A 19,434-nucleotide genomic window follows, 5' to 3' on the forward strand; every position below is an offset into this window, starting at 1 on the left:
GTTTGTGGCTAGAAGTCTAGTTCAACCTGACTAGGATGTAGTAGTCATTTCAGTGCTGAATATAAACAGCAAGAGAGTGCCCATAGATAGCGGTTCAGTATGATAGAACAGGTGGTTGCTGGTGATGATGACCTTGTAACCATTGATGCAAAAAGCCAGGACTTAGCAAGTCATTTGCAGTCACTAGTAGTCTGTTTCTGCTTTAGTGAGGAATTTTGTGATGTTTCGACAGTAAAGATGGCTTGTTGGGGCAGACGGATGAGATTATCAAATTACCTGCTAGGAGGGTTCCTTTGACTAAGAAACAGATAGAAGAGGATGAAATTGACAAGATGTTACAACAAAACATTATAGAGCCTCGCAGTAGTCCTTGGTTAGCACCTGTTCGTTTATTAACAAAAAACATGGATGCTGCTGGTTCTGTATTGATTTTAGAAAATTAAATTGACGTCACTTTAAGAGACGCCTATCCTCTGCCCTGAATAGATGAGGTTGTCAATCGTTTAGTACCCTGGACTTAGCTGCGGATATCAGCAAGTCAAGATGGATCCAAGATAAGCATAAAACTGCTTTTGCTACTCATGTAGGACTCCATCAGTTCAATGTCAGCTGAGGCTAAGTCTTGTCCAACATCTCCAAGAATGTAATTTTTAGGCATTTTGGTCGACACAAATCATCTTTCTCTTGAAATAGTTGAGGCCAGACTTATAGAATGCAAAGAACTCTTCAGCAGCTGGCTCGATAAAGGAAGAGCAACTATGAAGGAAGTTCAATCCCTGATAGGAAAAATTCAATTTCTATCATAATGTGTTAGACCCGGTAGAGTTTTCTTTCCAGAATTTTGGCCTTGCTGTGTGTGTTACAAAGACAGAAAGGGCGACCATTCCGGGAGCCTGAAGAGGGGACCCTTTTTTTCAATCCTGCTTACATCAGCTTTGCTTAATTGCAGCTATCTGCGAAATTGAAGTCCTTGCAAAACTTATCCCCAGAGTAGGGACCTGCTTTCAAAGGGGCACTTTGGAAAAAGCTTCCAAAGAGAATTCTGGCACCAAACAGAAGATAGACATTTCTCGTTTTGCGATCCTGATGGCCACTTGTTCTCCTTTGATCATGACTGGTGATAAATTTTCAATTTGTTGCAGGTTCCCAGCTGCACACACTTCACAAGAAACTAAGAAGTTCTCAGAGGGCACCCTTTTCACGAGGCGCCAGGAGTTAAACATTTAATTTTAGATGCTCCAATACATCTTTGGGACAACTTTGAAGTCAAGCTGGCTCTCAAGGGAATGGCTAGACTAAAGCCCCATTTACCACAACAAGCTTTACCAATTACTCCACCCATCGTATTGCAGTTTCTTTCCTTTTTAGACCACTCCAGGCCTACAGATTGGTGTTTGTTTTTTGTTATCCTTTTCCTGATGGCTCGTAAAACAAATTTAATTTCTCAATCAGCCAATGGGCGCGGTCATACTTCAAAGGTCCTGAAAAGGGAAGAGGTACGTAAGCATGACCATGTGACTCTAGTCTCCATTAACTGGTCTAAAACAATTCAGTTTGGAGAAAGAAAATTCACACTTCCTTTGCTTGCAGCCCCTGGATCCCCTCTGTGCCCCGTTAAGCCTTTCATTGCAAATGGCACACAGCCTACAGCACATCAGATACCCTATGTTGCATTACAAAATAAAAGCCTTGATTGCTGCCACAGGTCAGAACCTAGAAAGCGTTTCTTCCCATAGTTTCTGCAGAGGCGGGTCCACATGGGCCTTCAGATCTAAGGTTCCAGATGAGCTTTTCCAGGTGACTGGCGCAATGATGTGTATAAAGTTTATATACAGTACAATTTGCAGGACAAAGCCAGGGTCTGTGTGGCCATGAGGAGCAATATACCCCTCTGTTAGGATGCTAAGATTGGCTGGTGTGGTTTTTCATCATGACTTTCCCATTGAGGATATCGGTGTCCAGGCCTGCTGACCCTACCACTATTTGGCCTTACCGTTATTTTTATTGCCTTCAAAATACTTCACGACATGGGCTGAAAACACACATTAATTTTATCCCGAGTTCAGTTATCTGAATATGTCTGTCCCATAGAGATAGAAGAGAGGAATGTTATTCCTACTGGTTCGGAGTGAGATGGGAATTCTACGGATTTCAGTTCAGATAGTTTCGGAGTAAGTCGTTTATTATTCAGTGACTCTGCAGCTTCTGGTGGTGTGGCTAACTGGTTACCAGTGTGGCCTCGGAATGAGGCTGCCCAACTGTATTGTTACACTTCTACTGTACAGGTCAACAAGTGACTGGAATCGAATCTGTGTTGACTTGATCCATCATCGATTTTTTGTATATTCAACCATCTTGTCGAGATAGCTGGGGCTTCTCTGACACTGAGTCAAAGGGTTCTTCATTTCTCTGGCTTCAGTAATGGAGTGAAACTGCTGCTGCAGAATGTCAAGCATGTTGTGCATCAGTGTCAATATCATGTGTCGATAAGGACAGTTGCTCTGACATGTGAGGCCATTTTCAATCCAAACTAAATGCCAAACTGTTCCATGTGCACCACAAGATCACCAGCTATTCCAGAGTATTCACCTTTTCCATCTGTGTTTATTTCACTTAGGGTTTCCTTTAAGGAATCATAGTTCTCAAGGGCAGATGAAAGTGAACCTGTTCTTTCTGTCCAACGTGCTGGGCATAGCGGTTTCAGGTTGTGACTTACTTTCCACTTTTCCATCTGATAAGATTTCCTCAAATTGTGCACATGCTAATTTTGACAGGAACAGATATTCACATTTTGGGGGATTCTTTATCTACTTTGTGCATCCAATGTAATATTAACTGCATCTCTTGGTGGCTTACATTTTTTTACATCTTCCCCTGGAGCACAATATTAATGCAATGTGCAGGGCAGAATGATGGCAGAAGGTTCTGGAATGTGGCCAGAACAGTTTGTCGCTCCATCATAAACTAGATCCATTCTACAATGTATGTCTTTTATCATATGGGTAGAAGCATCAGTTTTTGGAACACTATAAAGTCCAATACAATCCATATTTTATCCACCCATCATATGCATATTACCAGTTTTCATTGTTGGCAATGTCACATGCTTTATCTGCCATGACAGCAAATCATATTGAGAGTTTAATCACCTCTAATATTTTGTTGAAGATGTTTGAGCCAAGAAGCAATAGCTGTTCATTCACTATGTCGGGTGACACACAATGTTTATCATGGGACCACGTCTTAAGCTCATGTGTCTGCTGTACTTGTAGTTTCATCAGCTTGATTAAATTGCTTTGGGTCACTGTAAATAAAGCAACAAAACCCTTTCTATACCCAATTAATCTTGGTTGCAGAGTTGATTGTACAATGAGTATGTGTTTATGAATCACTATCAAATAGTAATGATACTATGTGTTCGTGAAAAGGTGTACATATCCTGCCCCACCAGTGGTACCTATCACATACACATGGAAAGGCAAGTCAATTGTTCACCTGAAAAAATATGGGAATATATGGTACAAGTCAAAATAGGGAATTGCTTCTGACAACATTTTTGTTACTGATGCGTCAAATTTGGAAATGTCCTCAACATATCTAACTTTTTGAAGGCTTCACTGAGGCCTTGAATATTGTAACCTTGATCAAACAACTTCTAAGCAAGCGTCGTATGACGCTCTTTGAAATCTTGGTAGAAAGAGCATGCTGGATTGTGAAATGTAAACACCAAAGGCTGGAGCTGCTGGAATATTCCTCAACATAAAGGGTAGGTTGACCATTGGAAAGTTGAAGTCATCCCTCTTGTCATACAGTCTCGTGGGGAGTGTTTTGTCACTTTGAATATCTATGTATAGATATAAATATGAAACAGATGAGGCAGTCTCACTGGTTTCCTTTATTTCTAGTTCAGGTGGGTAAATCAGTGGAAGGGAATTGTCTATTTGATGATTATTGAACGATATTAGATCATCGATATACCTGAAGCTTAAGTTGAACTTCTTGGGCAAATTACCTTGTTTTGATGTTGCCAATCCGATCAGAAATTCTGATTCATATCCATAAGGAAACAGATCGGCAAGAAGGGGAGCACAGTTGGTGCCCATGGGGATACCTACTTCTTGCCAAAATGTCTTGCACACAAATCTCTTTTTCACATAGATGCTATCAATGAGGAAGTCCAGCATTTCACATATTGTATACTCAGTAAACTTCAGATGGCATTTGCTTTCATTTTTCACAAATTGTCCTGAACCTCTGAATATAGATACGTAACTGGATCCTTAAGTTTGTCATGTGGGATAGTGGTGTACAAAGTTGAAAAATCAAATGTTTTGATAGAATCGAATTTGGTTGGGTTTTTTTGAGATTGCAAAAGTCAAGCAACTCCTTTGACTTTTTAAGAAACCACTTGTCTCAAATACTTTCTGTGAATATAAAAAAGTCCTTTCTTGATTGTATTAAGGATGATTGTCAGTCTTTGAGACAGGGATTTGAGGATACATTTGCTGGACATATCTGTTTGTATGGATTTTTATGGTGCTGTGGAATCCAGTACAAAAGAGGAATGAACATGTCTTGAGGTTTAGAGTCAAGTCAAAAGCTGACAGTACTGATTTATAGTTTTGACAGATTTCTTCCTCAGTTAACATACTGGCCTTATATGAGACATTATTTGATATGCCACTTCTGTACCAAGTTCTTTGATCAACAATTAATGTAGTGATGCCCACATAATATAATGGTTATGTTATTTGAGGCCTTGCCAGTGGGAACAGCTACAAACTTTTCATGTAGGGCAGCCAGACTTTGGATAACAGCTGGCTGGGAGAGAATGGGTTTATTCCAATTCCGTTTCCTCTCTTTAAGTTTGTGCTTTCTACCAGTGACTTCACACACTGACTTAACCCACTCTGAAAGACATTCAATAGGTTCCTCTTCTCTTAATGATTTTAAAGTTGTGATCCCAATTGGCAGGAGGTTGCTCACGGTATTTTGGTCCATATTTGAATAACTGTCGAAGGTTGTTATTGTCAACAAAAGAGAAGTCCCCTGTGGTTATATAACCTGCAGGTTTATAGCAGTATGATGAGTCTTGGCAGCCACAAGTAGTGGAATTTACATCATTAGCTACCAAGTCCACGTTCTGCAACACGTTCCTATAATGGAACAACCCGGGTGAAATTATGTTCGTATAGGAAAATGAAATTGTTGGGGGTTCCTGAAATTTGAAATATTTTGGGGCACTTTGGGAAACAGATCTTTGTCTGAGAATGTTGCTTAAACTTAAAGTATCAATTCCCTTGTTTGCAAATTTAAAATTCAAGAAATTACACTCTCCTTGACATCTCTCCTTATTCTAACATGGCTGTTGACCGTAGCAATACAAACCTGGTTTTCATCTGAACTATTGCCCAGTTTTGTCCAGTGAAATGGGGTCAAACGTCCAAGATGTGGCTCCTTGTACTAGTCGGAAATGATGCCACTTTTATAGTGCTGCAGTTTAACATGAATATCTCACTCAGACACAGTATACTGACTCCTAGCCAACCAGTCCTTGTTTTAGCCCCTTAATGCCGAGCGCTAGGCAGGGTAAAAACAAGAACTATCTTTTAAAGTCTTTTGGTTGACGCAGCTGGGGTTCGAACCCCTGGCCTTCTGCTTTACAGGTAGACACTCTACCACTTGATCACGGAGGGTGGTCCTTGAATGGTATTGAGACTTATTGACCTGTGGTGAGTTCCAAGAGTGTTTCTTGCTGTACTGGCTGCCTCGAAGAACTGATTCCGGAATTAACAATATAAGGATGCTCTTGGTATGACGTCGCTCAAGAGCAACTCCTCTGAGCACGGTTATTCACATTCTTTGTGAGGTCGTGACATTACAGGAGTCAGTAAACAGTTGACTGGTGAATTCCATATTGACGAGCAAAACACGTTGAACAGACCACTTGGCCTCAATATTGCCCTGTTCCTGTCATCAGTGCTCAAGCACATGCATGTAACAACACTAACTTTTGTCCACATTTAACTACCCCTGTGTATGCTTCTTCTCATGCTGCACATGATTTCTGAACTTTACACGCTAATCCTGCACAAATATTGAGGAGAATGAAAGACAAAAGCATATGCTCATCTTGTTCTTAACATGTAAGTTCTGAAGAGACATTTACCAAGGTGACATAGCTGCTTCACATTTTGAATGCTCTAAGTACAAGTTTAAAGACATTTTTCTATATAGGCATAAAATGGACACTTCATTACAAAATGAATTTCTTCTACAATACAAATTATACATCTTTTTTCGAGAACATTAATACTGATACTTTCCATTTTCTATGCCAAATTGTGTGAAAAAATATTTTTGGGTATAAGGAAGGATAGACTTCAGAATGAAAGTTAGTGCTTTACAACATGTACAAGTGTGCATCCAGTACACACAAACATATGCAGAATGCAGGAAAACATATACAGTATCCCAAAGGACACAATAATATTCATAGCACTAACAGTGCAATAAGAGCAGTTATGGGTGTCTGTGTTTTCGTCCATCAATCATGTCCATTGTCCACATGATAATTGATTCATACCAGGCTCTGAAGTAATCATCTCCACCTACAGTACACTCCACCATTTAATTACCTTACAGGACCCTCATATTGCCCATAAGGAGCCTTAAAATGAATTATCGGGGGTCCCCTTGAGCCCCACTTTGGTACATTTAGGTAAAACCCTGAATGTATAAATATCAACAACACTCTAACCAAAAATTAACATCCAATGGGTGTCCAATGCCTATGCATATGATACAGGTAGTGATTTCCTGGGTTAAATTGTAGGGGTCGACATATACTCCACGCTGACCATGCCCCATAACATATTGTGTATTGAATCACGCACAGATAAATACTTCCTCACATGGCTACATAATGAGCCCGATTGACATGTCAAAGTGGCTGCTATAGTGATCACAAAATATTTTGAATTGGAATGTTATCAACAGGTTTCACAGACATCATTCATCAGAATTACATACTCAAAAAAATACATGTACTGAAAGGTTGAAAAAGGAGTAAGGCAAACCTGTTGATTAGTCTCTCCACTCTTCTGCACACCACCTTCTTCCAGTGTGTAGTCGTAGTTGAAAAGGTACAGAAGAAGATGCCAGAGCACACCAGCCTGATGAAGGTTGGTTTGTAGCCAGAAGTCCACACAAAATGCACTTACACTCTCACAGACAACACAGCATAGCTTTGTCAGGTCCTGCAATAACAGAATGTTTGAATCAAACAGAACATGTAAAGTAAGCATTTGCAGTGTATAGACCAGCAGCTGGCTACACATAAAAAATGTGTTAGGTCAAGGAAATAAAAAAAAAAACATGGTAAAGCAAAACAGCACTAATGGTATATTTCCCATTCCATCCCTATCCTTAGAAAACTGATACAATTCGTTAAAGGGGCACTGATCTACAGCAATTCCCCGGGACTGGTTGTTGCCTTTGTTATTGTTTTTTCCTCCGTGAGTACCCGGATGATACGCAACAGAACTGAGCGTGACAAGAGACTGGGCTACCGTCTGCAAGGACATCTAAAAAAAACTTGGAGCAAAGACCATATAATATATGGTTTCTGCTTGGAGGCAATATTTGTTTTACCCATTTTTGAACACTGATTGGTTAACCCTGATCTATAAAGATTTCGACAAAGGGCGCATGTTAATTAATTTCTTCAGCCTTAAATACAAACAGACAAAAAGAACGGTGGAGCTCTTGGGTTGTCGTCATTTGGAAATACCCCTGATTGTTATAGTATCAATGCAGTGAAAGCATTTTCGGATTTTTTGGATTGAGTCGATAATACGATTACTACTCCCTTGTTGTCATCCAAGTTTTCTGGTATAACCCTACACTTGTGTATTTGTCGTCATTCACTTGATGCTCAGTTAATGAATTTATTACAGGTATAATTAGTGGTAGCACCACTCCGAATACCTGCCGAAGGTTCCCATTTGGCATTTATTGTGTCTGGGGTAATTATTCAATCTAAATCCAGGTTTGAAGTGAGGTGAAATGTGTATTTTGTAATAGGCACGTGGCAGCCCAGCAAGAGATGAATGATCAGTTGATTTACTTTTTTCGTAATTCAGCGGATTGTTCGTAGTCATCAAAGGATTAACAGAAAATACATTGATTGATTAATCACTGTTATCTTGCACGATGGATATGTCAAAAGTGAGTGTTTACGTGTCTAGGTTTACTAAAACAAAGGGAATACACTCATATCCTTGCGTGAAGTGCCGATGTAAAAATAACATACATGTACTTTGTTCAAAGGGTTAACCTATAATACGTTGATTAATTGCTCATTGTTATCTAACTCAATGGATTTTTTTAGGAACCGTGGACGTTATGAAAATAGTTGTCACGTGGGCTTTCTCAGCCGACCTTTGAGACTTGACACCTATGTGAAACACCTGAAACAATCTAAGTGATCAGCTGAGAAATGAACACGGGTTATAATATCCCAAAACGATATATATATTTTAAAATATTTGATTGTTACAGAGACACGTGACATCAAATACGTTTCTTTGTACAGCTGCAGACGTGTGGGATATTTCCTTTGTGTGGATATTCATGGATACATTCTTCGAACATGGAAGCTGCCTAAAATTATACACATAAATTTGGTAGGTTGTAATTATGATATTCGCATTCTGTTTTCCTTCATTTGCAGTAGCATTGGACAGATTCATTCTTGTTCCTCTAAGTCTTGGTTGGGAAATTCTTCGATGCGCGATAAATGTTGTTTTTTACAAGTCCTTTCCTTTGTATATTACAGTCAATTTGTAAAATGTGATTCTCTCAGGCAATTTAAAAAATGTGTAAATATTTCAGTCATTTTGACTGAAAAATCTTTCCATTTCTTTAACAGATTGACCAAAATTGATTAAGATGATCAATATGGCCTAAAAACATCACAATAGATTATGTAGAATTAGAAGCCAAACAATATAGAAATGTACTTTTCATCGCAACATTTTCAGTCTCTTGGTGATGATATTAAACGTAAAAATGTTTGGAATTCTTTGTCATAATAATACAGATGGACATATTTTTCAGTCAATTTGTAAAATAACTGAATATTCAGGCGTTTAATAAATTCCCTAAGTGAAAATTTTGCACATTTTGACTGTTAAAATATAAAATAAGCAATGCTCAGGAGAAATATTTACTCTGTGTTGCAAGTCAAAATAGTGTAAACAAAAATCGCACAATTACCAAGCAAGTGACTTATCAAAACTTCGTCACCATTACCGATACTACCCACAAATATACCTACATTTCCTTATTATTTCCAAAACTGTATTTCATTTAGTTGATCAATGTGACCATACGCCCTTATACTATCAATAAAAGTGACAAATGAGCTTATGAATTGCGCAGCACAGGTCGCGAACTAGTCTAGGTTTCTGCTATATCATTCAGGTACTCACGGGGAAAAAAACAATTACAAAGGCAACAACCAGTCCCGGGAAATTGCTTTAGATCAGTGCCCCTTTAAGTGACGTGTTGGCTGATATGCTAGACAGGGAAAACATCCAATTACCGTATTTTCATGAAAATAGTGCACACCTTTTTCCCAAAAAACACAGCTGTGTAGAAGGGGGTGCGCATTATACATGCCATTATGAGTTTTGATGTTGTTTCCTCAAAGACATTACCGTGAGCATAAAACACCAGAAATACCATGTCAACAAATCCGTACTGGAGTACACAATGTTTTCTTGTAATTACACTGTCTGGTTATAAAAAGTGTTCATTGAATATTTGGACTCATGTTTGTAACTTCATTAATTTTATTCAAAATTCCTTTTAATATTGTTTAATCAATTTCGGCGAAATCGTGTGTGAAACGATTGGACGATCGCACAACTCACAGTTATTAACAGCAACAACGGTTGGCACATTGAAACGAACTTTAGTTGACTGAGAATGGATACATATAACATAAATGCCATACTTTGACTCGTTAAAAGTCATATTTGTTGTAGTTTGACGATTCATGTCAACATGTAGTTCTCGCGATAACGTGCGTGGGAGCCTCGACGGTGACTGGTCAAATTGTTCCATGTGAAAAAAACAACAACCGGCAATAGCGAACAGCTGCCCTGAAGTGCTATGCTTAGGGTTATTATTATTTTAAATATATTTAGTAAAAGCTGCAACTAGAATAACATTATATTGGAATATATTATTCCTGATAAAAAAATAAGTTCAGATACAATTTTTCCCAAACCTTGCATCAAAATCTTTTAAAGTTCTATCATTGGGGAAGTTTTAACTGAATCACCGGTAGATTCCAAGAAAACATGTGTACAGCTGATTGCTGTATCCAGCTTAGTTTACGAGGAAATGCACATGGTAATCTTAATCCCTGGTTGTAAAACATTGCAACAAAAAATACAATTTATACTGTAAATCAACATGTCTGGCGATTTTTTATCATAAATTTCAAATTTGTACTGACCAAGTTTCTTATCAACCGTTTGAAGGGTTACGGTGGTAATATTCGAAATATTTTTTTCAAAAATACTGAATCCGCTGGAGGGGGGTGCGCATTATACTTGGGTGGCACTATCCTCAAGAAAATATGGTATACATGCTCAACTGGATGACAACCATTGGAGCTGGGAGGACAGGTAGCAAGATATTTTTAGGGTGCTTCATTGATTACACAATACACCACTTTCACATGGAATTCAATTCCACACTACCGGTATATTGAGGAATCCTTGATTATACACATTAACACAGGGACAGGAGCCCAAAATGGGGTTTTCATTTTGGATGCTATGGCCATCTTACCTAACAATACAGACTTACCAAAATGGGCATGAGGGATATAGGTGACAATTCTTTTCAGTAATTGTCACTGACCATTATAATTTTTGCTTTATACTGATTGGCTAGTTTGTGACATTTCTTTTCACAGTTTGTGAAGAGGCGCATCACAACGTGACGTCATATGAACGCATTGTCGCCAACAATGAAAATAATGTTTCTAACAAACCAACATCATAACAAACTGATCTCCATTAATTACTTTAAGAATAAACTTTGATACAAGTACAATACACTAGTCTCTGTCAACTTGTCCGCATTATACCATTAACCACATATAAAATAATGTATCTGGGCATACAATATCACATGTGAGACTGAATAGAGATAACGAACGAAATTATCACTTGACACAAAGACAAAGACCCTGATATTGAGTAATTAACATCCGGGACTATAATTGTATGTAGAGTACATGACATTCAAATATTACAATCAGTTCATAGGACTACAGTCATCTATTTTTCATGACATCACAAAAAAATGTATGCGAACTTGCAACATTTATTCATTTGGGGCAGATCATCCTTAATTCTGCTGTTATCGTCAGAGTATTCTACACAACTTTTTTACAGAATATTGTTACAAAAACTCAGGTTTACCTTGTAATACAATATTCTGCAAAGATCTTTGATGATGGAAGACACTTCTTGAATCTTTTCCCTACAACCTTCAAACTGAGAGGCAACTGCATAGCACTTTCCAACATACATGCAGACCTGCAACAACAAGGAAGCATTTCTATCCATCTATGCTAGAATGGAACCTGTAATATGCATTGGTCATTTGAATCATCTAACATTTGGTTGTTTTGGAAATAAATCTCATCTGAAGTTGTACAAATAAGTTTCATTATTCTCAAATGACATATCATTTTACATTAAGATCAAAAGTGGGAAGGCACTGATGCCCACCAGATCCTTTCTGAATGAGCTTATTGGTCATTATATATAGTTATATACTTGACTTTCAATCAGGTGAGTCATAAATAGTCATTTGCATATTTCCAGAAGGGCTGCTGATAAAATCTGATATACTGACCTGAACAGCTGTGTCATCAGCCTTGCTTGACTGTGAGAGGACATTCACACAACGTGCAAATGCTTCTTGTAGCACCTTCAACACAGTAAGAAGTATATGCCATAACTCTGATGTTTATGTGATAATATCTTTGATAAAAATCATGGCACAAATTTTTGTGGCAGTGTTATAGGTTACAATCTAAGATATTTGAAACATATTTTCATTTGATTGTTTGTTTGTTTGTTGCACTCAGCAATATTCCAGCTATGTGACAGGGAGTCAGTGAGCCAGCCCCACCCGATCCTGTTAGTTGCCTCCTACAACAAGCATAGTCACCTTTTATGACAAGCATAGTCGCCTTTTACAACAAGCATAGTAAGCATGGGTTGCTGAAGACCTATTTTCATATGAAAATACATAACACAGAGAAGAAATGCATAATGCAAAGGCACAGAAGTTGACCTTCAATGGATGAATTAGTTTTTGAGAATGAGATTTTAATGATATTAATGAAATTTGATTTTCAAAATATCTTTAAACATGAATAAAATAAACAAAGTCAAGATGTTTTAAACTTAACAAGATGTCTACATAGGAAACGTTAAATTTCAGCTTCATTGGTCGAGTGGTATCCGAGAAGGTACCGGTATTAAGAGTAGGGTAGAAAAGCAACTGCAAAGGTCAGTGCTGGAGTTTCTGGGGTCACAGGGTCAGATGCCATTTAAGTAGTCTGTTATAAGCAAGAAACCCCTTTTCAAAGGGCTGTAGCTCCCCCGCCATGGCACAATGACCAAAGCATTGAGTATATGGCCTCTGACCGGCCAAGGGGTTAATGACACACTTGTCAAATTGTCCAAAACGCTAATCCGTTGTTCATGCACAACTCTGACAAGTTTCAAACTTATATTTTGGCCATCACAGCAACCATTTGTGAAACCCTTCCATGTTGCCATTGCTCCACAACATATGCAGATAATTGGATGAAACCATGGACATGTAAAGTTGTAAAGTTGAAAAGGTCCACTCATGGTCAAATTATGTGCCCTACTTCTAACTACACTAGACAACTGTGTAATGTCTATTAATGTGTTCTTACATATGGCCGCCAATGAGAAAAAGGCAGTACAAGAGGATCAAAGGTCATACCATGACAAAAACATGCCAAATGTTACATTATAAGTTATTTCTCATACCTCATCCTTCATAATGATAAGTGAGGAAATGGCAGTGTAAGGGATCAGGTTTTTTATTTTTTGGGTAGGTGGGTCAGTGGGAAACAGGGGAGTTCCTAAAAAATAATACATATATACATATACATATATTTGGAACGTGGAACATGGAACAGAGTCCCACTTCTAAAGATCCGAACCAATTCTACTAAAAATATTGTCACTGCACTGTAGAAAACCTAGATATCCAAATGTTGCAGAATCAATTGTTGGAAAATAAATGTTTTTATCTATTTGAGGTCCTTGAGGTAATTTCTGTAATATTATGTTAAGCTGTTAGTAAAGTAGTTTCTTAGTTTAATATCTATTGTGGGCTCCTGGACTAGTTGACTTATTAAGTAGAGGGTGGTTTGGTTAGTCCATGTCTATGTCATTGTTTCTTCTCTTGCTCGAACTAAAGCACTTTTCATCCATCACACAACACCACTTTGGAAGTAAGCTAACATTTTGGACAGTGAGAGATCTTTGGATAAACAATTCAATAATTAAGGAGTGTACTGATAGCTGCATTGCTACCATGCAAGGTGGCTGCTTTGAGTGGATAAACACCCCAGTGTCACCAACAGGGGGGTCATTATCTGCTCCACTGGCAAAAAAGAATCACACCCGTAGCCTGTGTTGGACAGTGTGTTTTCCATCACAAATTCGGTTACAAAATGGAGTCCCCAATGAGGATATTTGCCTTAGAAACGTCAGCCAGCCTCTTTGAGAGATAGACAGCTCTCCCTCCTTTCAGTGAACATGCACATGTAGTGTGATCTGCCAAGCCATGTGATTCCATAAACTTTAACGGAATCTGTGATTGACTTCTGTGTATTGACATTTGTGGATATTAAGTTGTGTATTTTGTTTCTATAATGTAACTTGTCCGTTATTCCCGTAAACATAGCATATTTCTCATATATGTATCTGACAGTTTGTAAATTTGGAATCAATCATGTTATTTATATTACTGCAAAGTATCTTTTTGTAATATACATCTTTGCCAGCTTAAGTTTTTCCTTATTGTATTCCAATTATCTGTATCCATGTAAGGTTTTCGTAATTGTAATTACATTCAACCTTTATCTACATTTTTAATTCAAGATATTTATCTGGGTAGTAATATTTGTTATGATGTAACGTTTCACATTTTTGGGTGATCACCCAGCTTGTATACTTTGGAATTATGTCTATTTGCTTATGGCATGTAGACATAGTTTATTAAGATTAGTTTAGTTCAGTTAGTTTCATATTTAATTATATTCATGTGAGTATGTGTGTTGGAATCAGTTCTATTTGCTTTTTTTACCTCTCTACACTTATGTAAATAAACTTGGATAGTTATTAAATAAAAAAATAACGTAAGAATTAGTTTTTTTGACTGCCTTACAACTAAGTTTGAAAACATTTATCCCCATCTACAATGAGAATCCAGACGATTTTAAAGACTAGATTCAGGGAATGGCACAACAGGATGACCTGTTGTAAAAGGCACCTCCTCAGCAACTTATCCTGAACTGACTGTTCCACCTTCAACATCTGGCATTACATACCACCACTTTCCCAAGATACCATTCTTTAGCAGAGAGACTTGAAAGGACATTCCAATTGACTTGTGGGAATACGAAGTTGACTGTCTCCTACAGTCAAAGACTTTTTTTCCAGATGTGATACTCCAGGTTGTCAGAAAATCTTTGAAGGGAAAGGCCACACTGGTTGCTAAGAAGCTTGGACACACTGCCACAGTGGAGGACCTCTTGTTCAAAACCCATTCTGCTTTCGGAACTTTGAAACCCTGATGTCACAGGTTTAGGTTACTTTCCAAGGAAATACATGTAAGGGAGATGTTACTGCATGGGGCTGCCGCCTGGAGAACCTGATGTACCAGAAAGCCTCCCAATGCCAGATGAACTTAGAGGAACAGGACAAAATTCTCCGAAGCAAGATGTGGGATGGCCTGAAGCCTGTGCTGAAGAGCCTTTGCTGCCCATAAGTATGATAATATTTTCAACTTTGATAAGCTCCGGCTGTGTTTGAGGAAAGTTGAGTTTGACATGAAGAGGGATCAAACTCACAGCACAAGAAAGAAGACAGCTACCATCCAGATGGCCTCTATCTCTGACTCTTCTACTGCTGCTGCCACAACTCAGGAAGAAGTGATGGACCTTAAAGCCATGATGAAGGAAATCAAGACAGAGCTAGCCGACCTGAAGGAGCAACGTCAACATTCAGAACAAGTTTTTCTTCAACAGCCTCATCAACCATCACCAGCCTCTCAAGGCATTCCGCAGACTTCCTGGAAGATGAACAGCAAACACTATAGGAAATGGAATAGACCATCACATCTGATAGCCTCGCTCCCTACGCATGATGCGATCTGTTATGCCTCAGCAACAGCCCTCTTACAGCCAGCATGTGCCCCTGAGTCCACAAGTGCCATATAAGCACCAGCATATTCCACCATCACAACCACCTCAAGTTGATGGATATGGACTGCAGCCAGAACCACAGGAGCCTATCTATTTTTAATGCTGTGGATACCTTGGACATATTGCTGTTGGGTGTAGAGTGAAACTGCCAAGGGACCTGCTTTACTGGGAACTGATGTGTATTTCTTGGATGAGTGTAAACAACAACATGAAACACGTTTTTCTTCGGAAGGCCAACCTTCACACTCCTTGGTACCTAGCCTACAGGACTATAGCATTAGGAGATACAGAACTGGAGCGACAAGAACACTGCCTTGGATTTGTTGGCAGCACAAATAACAAGAACTTCACAGACATCTTCTCCAAACATGATGATGACATGGTAACATGGTGCATCACAGGATAGACATGTTGATGAACTTCCCTTCATACAGAGACATTGTCGTATACCACCTGCAATGTATGATGAAGTCTTCAAACACTACTCTCAGCTGAATTTATCAGGAAGTCACACAGTCCTAGGGCATCCAATATTGTACTAGCTAGAAGGAAAGATGGACGTCTCAGGATGTGTGTGGATTTTCGCCAGCTTAATGACCAAACCATTAATTATTCCAATGCTCTGCCAAGGATTGAAGATTTATTGGATAGTTTGGGTGGAAACAAGTTCTTATCAGTTCTTGACATGAAAAGTGGCTATCACTAAGTGGAGATAAGGAAACTCATTAACAGAAAACTGCCTTCACTGTTGGACCTGTTTATATTCTACGAGTACAATTGTATGCCATTTTGACTTACCAACGCTCCAGCCACTTATCAGCATCTAATGGAACGATACATGGACTTCCTTTCCCAAGAACCTGTAAAGGAAGAATAGAACATGTCTTGGTTGTGACAGATCACTTCACTCACTTTGCCCAAGCTTACCCAACCAAGAAGATGTCAGCAAAAACAACAACAGAAACCTTCTTCAGCAACTTTGTCATCCATCAAGGTCTTCCAAAAAGAATCCATTCTGATCAAGGAGCCAATATTACAGAAGAGGTGATGCAGGAACTGTGCCAGCTTAAGAAGACAGAAAAGTCCCGGACAACGCCATACCATCCAATGTGATATGCTTGTCACTTTGGAACAAATAAAAAAAAGAACTGGAAGCCGTATGTAGGTCCACTCGTCCAAGCCATGAGTCAATTAACCCCATTCTTCTTAATGTTTGGAAGACATTCAAGACTGCCAGTTGACCATGTTTTTGGAATGGACATGGAAATTCAGGAGAGCAAGTCCATAACTGAGTATACCAAATCCTTGAAAGACCATTTGAGGCAAGCCTATGGCCAAGCAGAAGACTATGTCCAGAGGGCCAGAGCTGCAATGTTGAACCAGGAAATCGAGTCCTTGTGAAGATTGTGGCCTTTGATGAGAGACATAAATTAGCTGACAGGTGGGAGGAAGATGTATAATGTTGTGCTGCCCAATCCCAAGCCATCAATACCTGTCTTTGAGGCTGGTAAAGAGAATGGAGAGGGAAGGAACAGAGTGATACATCAGAACCTCTTGCTGCTAGCTAGTTCTATGCATGTCAAAATGCCACCAGTAACTAACCCAGAAAACGACAAGTACCAATACCTGTGGCTGAGTAGAGGAAGAAAAGAGCTGTCGAAACTAACTAGGATCCGTCTGATGAGGCATCAGCAATTGGCTACACCCGTTCTTCAGAACCTTCAGATCCTACTGAGACCCAGGGGAAAGGCCAACTGAAGAAGAGTCATCAGAAGCTGAAAAAGGAGATGAATATCCTACTGAAGAAGAGGAGGAAGAAGAGCCAGCTGAAACTGCTGTTCACCAAAACGAGCAGGATGAAGACAGATCTGAGACTGGGGCCACAAGTGGTGAGGATGACAAAGAAGAAGAACATGCTTTGCAGCCAGAAGATGCTTCTCGACCACGGCAGTCAACCAGAACCAGGTCACAGCCCAGCTGGATGAGAAGTGAAGAATATGTTCTTTCTGACATAACTGATCCTGGAAATCCAGAATGGCTTGCCCGAGCCAACTGTCTCAATTCTCTGCTAGCTGATGATAGATTCAGGGATTAGCGACACCGAGTGGCTGATACTCTACTCGATCTTGTTAGCGGCAAGGTCAAATGATGAGACATGGGAAGTATGTGGCAGACACAAGTGTTGGCATACAGTTTGGTTGTAAATATGTTTTTATCTATTTGAGGTCCTCTAATTTCTGTTATATTACTTTAAGTTGTTAGTAAAGTAGAGTGGGCTTCTGGATTTGTTTACTTTTAAAGTAAATGGTGGTTGGGTTAGTCTATGTTTATGTAATGGTTTTTCTTTTGTTCTAATCCAAGCACTTTTCATCCATCTTGTACTTGACACAACACCACTTTGGACAGTGACAGATCTTTGGGTAAACAATTCGATAATTAAGGTTAGTAATATATAGAATTGCTAGGATATAGTTATGTATGTATTTGTATAATAATATAACTTATGTTTTCTAAGTTATGTGTCATGTTATTTCAGTATCTTTGAAATCTTTGATTGTGTCTCTATATTGATAAGTTACTAAGTAAATATGGCTGTGCTAACATTTTAAAAAATTCGCATGATTTTTTTTATATTTCTGTGTGTGAATGTTTATTGAGTGAATGTGTAGATTTTAATAATTGTGTAAATACAGGATTTGTATGCAATGTCAAACATTGTATGGTGGTGTGTAGTTGGTATGGATTCAGTGACATTTTCTATGATGCTTCAACTGTATTATATATGGTATATGTTCATTCACAGTTGATTGTATACATAGGAGTGTACTGATAGCTGCATGCAGGGCTTCCACTTAGGGCGGCTGCATGGAGACAATTAACACCCCAGTGTCACCCACAGGGTATGAGTAATTAACATGTTTGTCATGTCTCTAAATATATATTGTAAATAGTGTATCATGCCAAATGTATGATCAGTTACTGTAATTAATATAATACTTACCAGAAAGTGGTAACTGTATTTGTAATCTTTAATGTATTTTACAACCATGTTTATAGTGTAACACATAAGTAAGGTCGGAATTGAGTTATTGCCCTAGATGAAATGTTTGTTAACTTAAGGGTTAAGATAAGGATTTTATATCTCATTGATTATTATCTTCCTGTTCATGTACAGGATATAGACATTTGTTTAAATGAAATGAATGTTTGCTTTGTATTATATGTATTTGTATGAAACCTGTGTACTATTGTTTTAATAAGTTATTGTTTTGTACATTACAGGGTGTCATTATCTATTCTACTGGCAATGAAGAATCACACCTGTAGCCTGCGTTGGACATTGTGTTTCCCATCACAACCCTGTTACACAAATATTTTCTGCACAATATGAGGATTATTTGATCAACATATTTGATAAACAAGAAAGTAATAATTATATTTCACCAATGCTTCTGAATCTGCAACAATATTTCTCTTTTTTGTTTTTTAGAAAGTTATTTATTTTGTTGATTCAATCACTTCAACATGCCATGATGGTGGCAACATTTATGCTGAGTTCAGAAGGATTGGGTCATCACGTTAAAACAAAAATACTTAATTGTTTTAGTGACTTCAAAATGGTGTCTGTTTATGGGATACGAAGTCCACGATACAATACATCGATTTACAACCTCAAAATCACGATACATACAATACATTTCGTTACAAGTTATTTTGGAGTATAATATGTGAATATTAACAGAAACTGTTCAACCTACAGTTTTCACAGATTCTCTGGTATTTCATGGTTTGACATAAACAGCATAATATTTACAGTGCCCTCAAAGCCAATATATTTCTGCCCTACAATATCCCATCTTTGTCCTATA

At 38.4% G+C, this 19,434-nt stretch overlaps 1 protein-coding gene and 1 pseudogene across 2 annotated transcripts in view; one reads left to right on the forward strand and one right to left on the reverse strand.

Annotated features, from left to right (window-relative positions):
- Positions 1–19,434, reverse strand: part of LOC139463733 (dnaJ homolog subfamily C member 13-like) — a 510,967-nt gene that overhangs the window by 161,656 nt on the left and 329,877 nt on the right. For both annotated transcript variants that reach the window (XM_071244983.1, XM_071244982.1), the window contains exons 39-41: positions 11,944–12,018; positions 11,505–11,621; positions 7,080–7,259 (exon numbers count right to left, since the gene is read on the reverse strand). In XM_071244983.1, the coding sequence (XP_071101084.1) occupies positions 7,080–7,259; positions 11,505–11,621; positions 11,944–12,018 (372 nt within the window). The remainder of the gene's footprint in view (positions 1–7,079; positions 7,260–11,504; positions 11,622–11,943; positions 12,019–19,434) is intronic.
- LOC139463717 (uncharacterized) lies at positions 16,775–17,714 on the forward strand (annotated as a pseudogene).

Source organism: Haliotis cracherodii, unplaced genomic scaffold (genome assembly GCF_022045235.1).
Source record: "Haliotis cracherodii isolate W230 unplaced genomic scaffold, xgHalCrac1.p SCAF_16, whole genome shotgun sequence".
Taxonomy (NCBI): Eukaryota; Metazoa; Mollusca; class Gastropoda; order Lepetellida; family Haliotidae; genus Haliotis; species Haliotis cracherodii.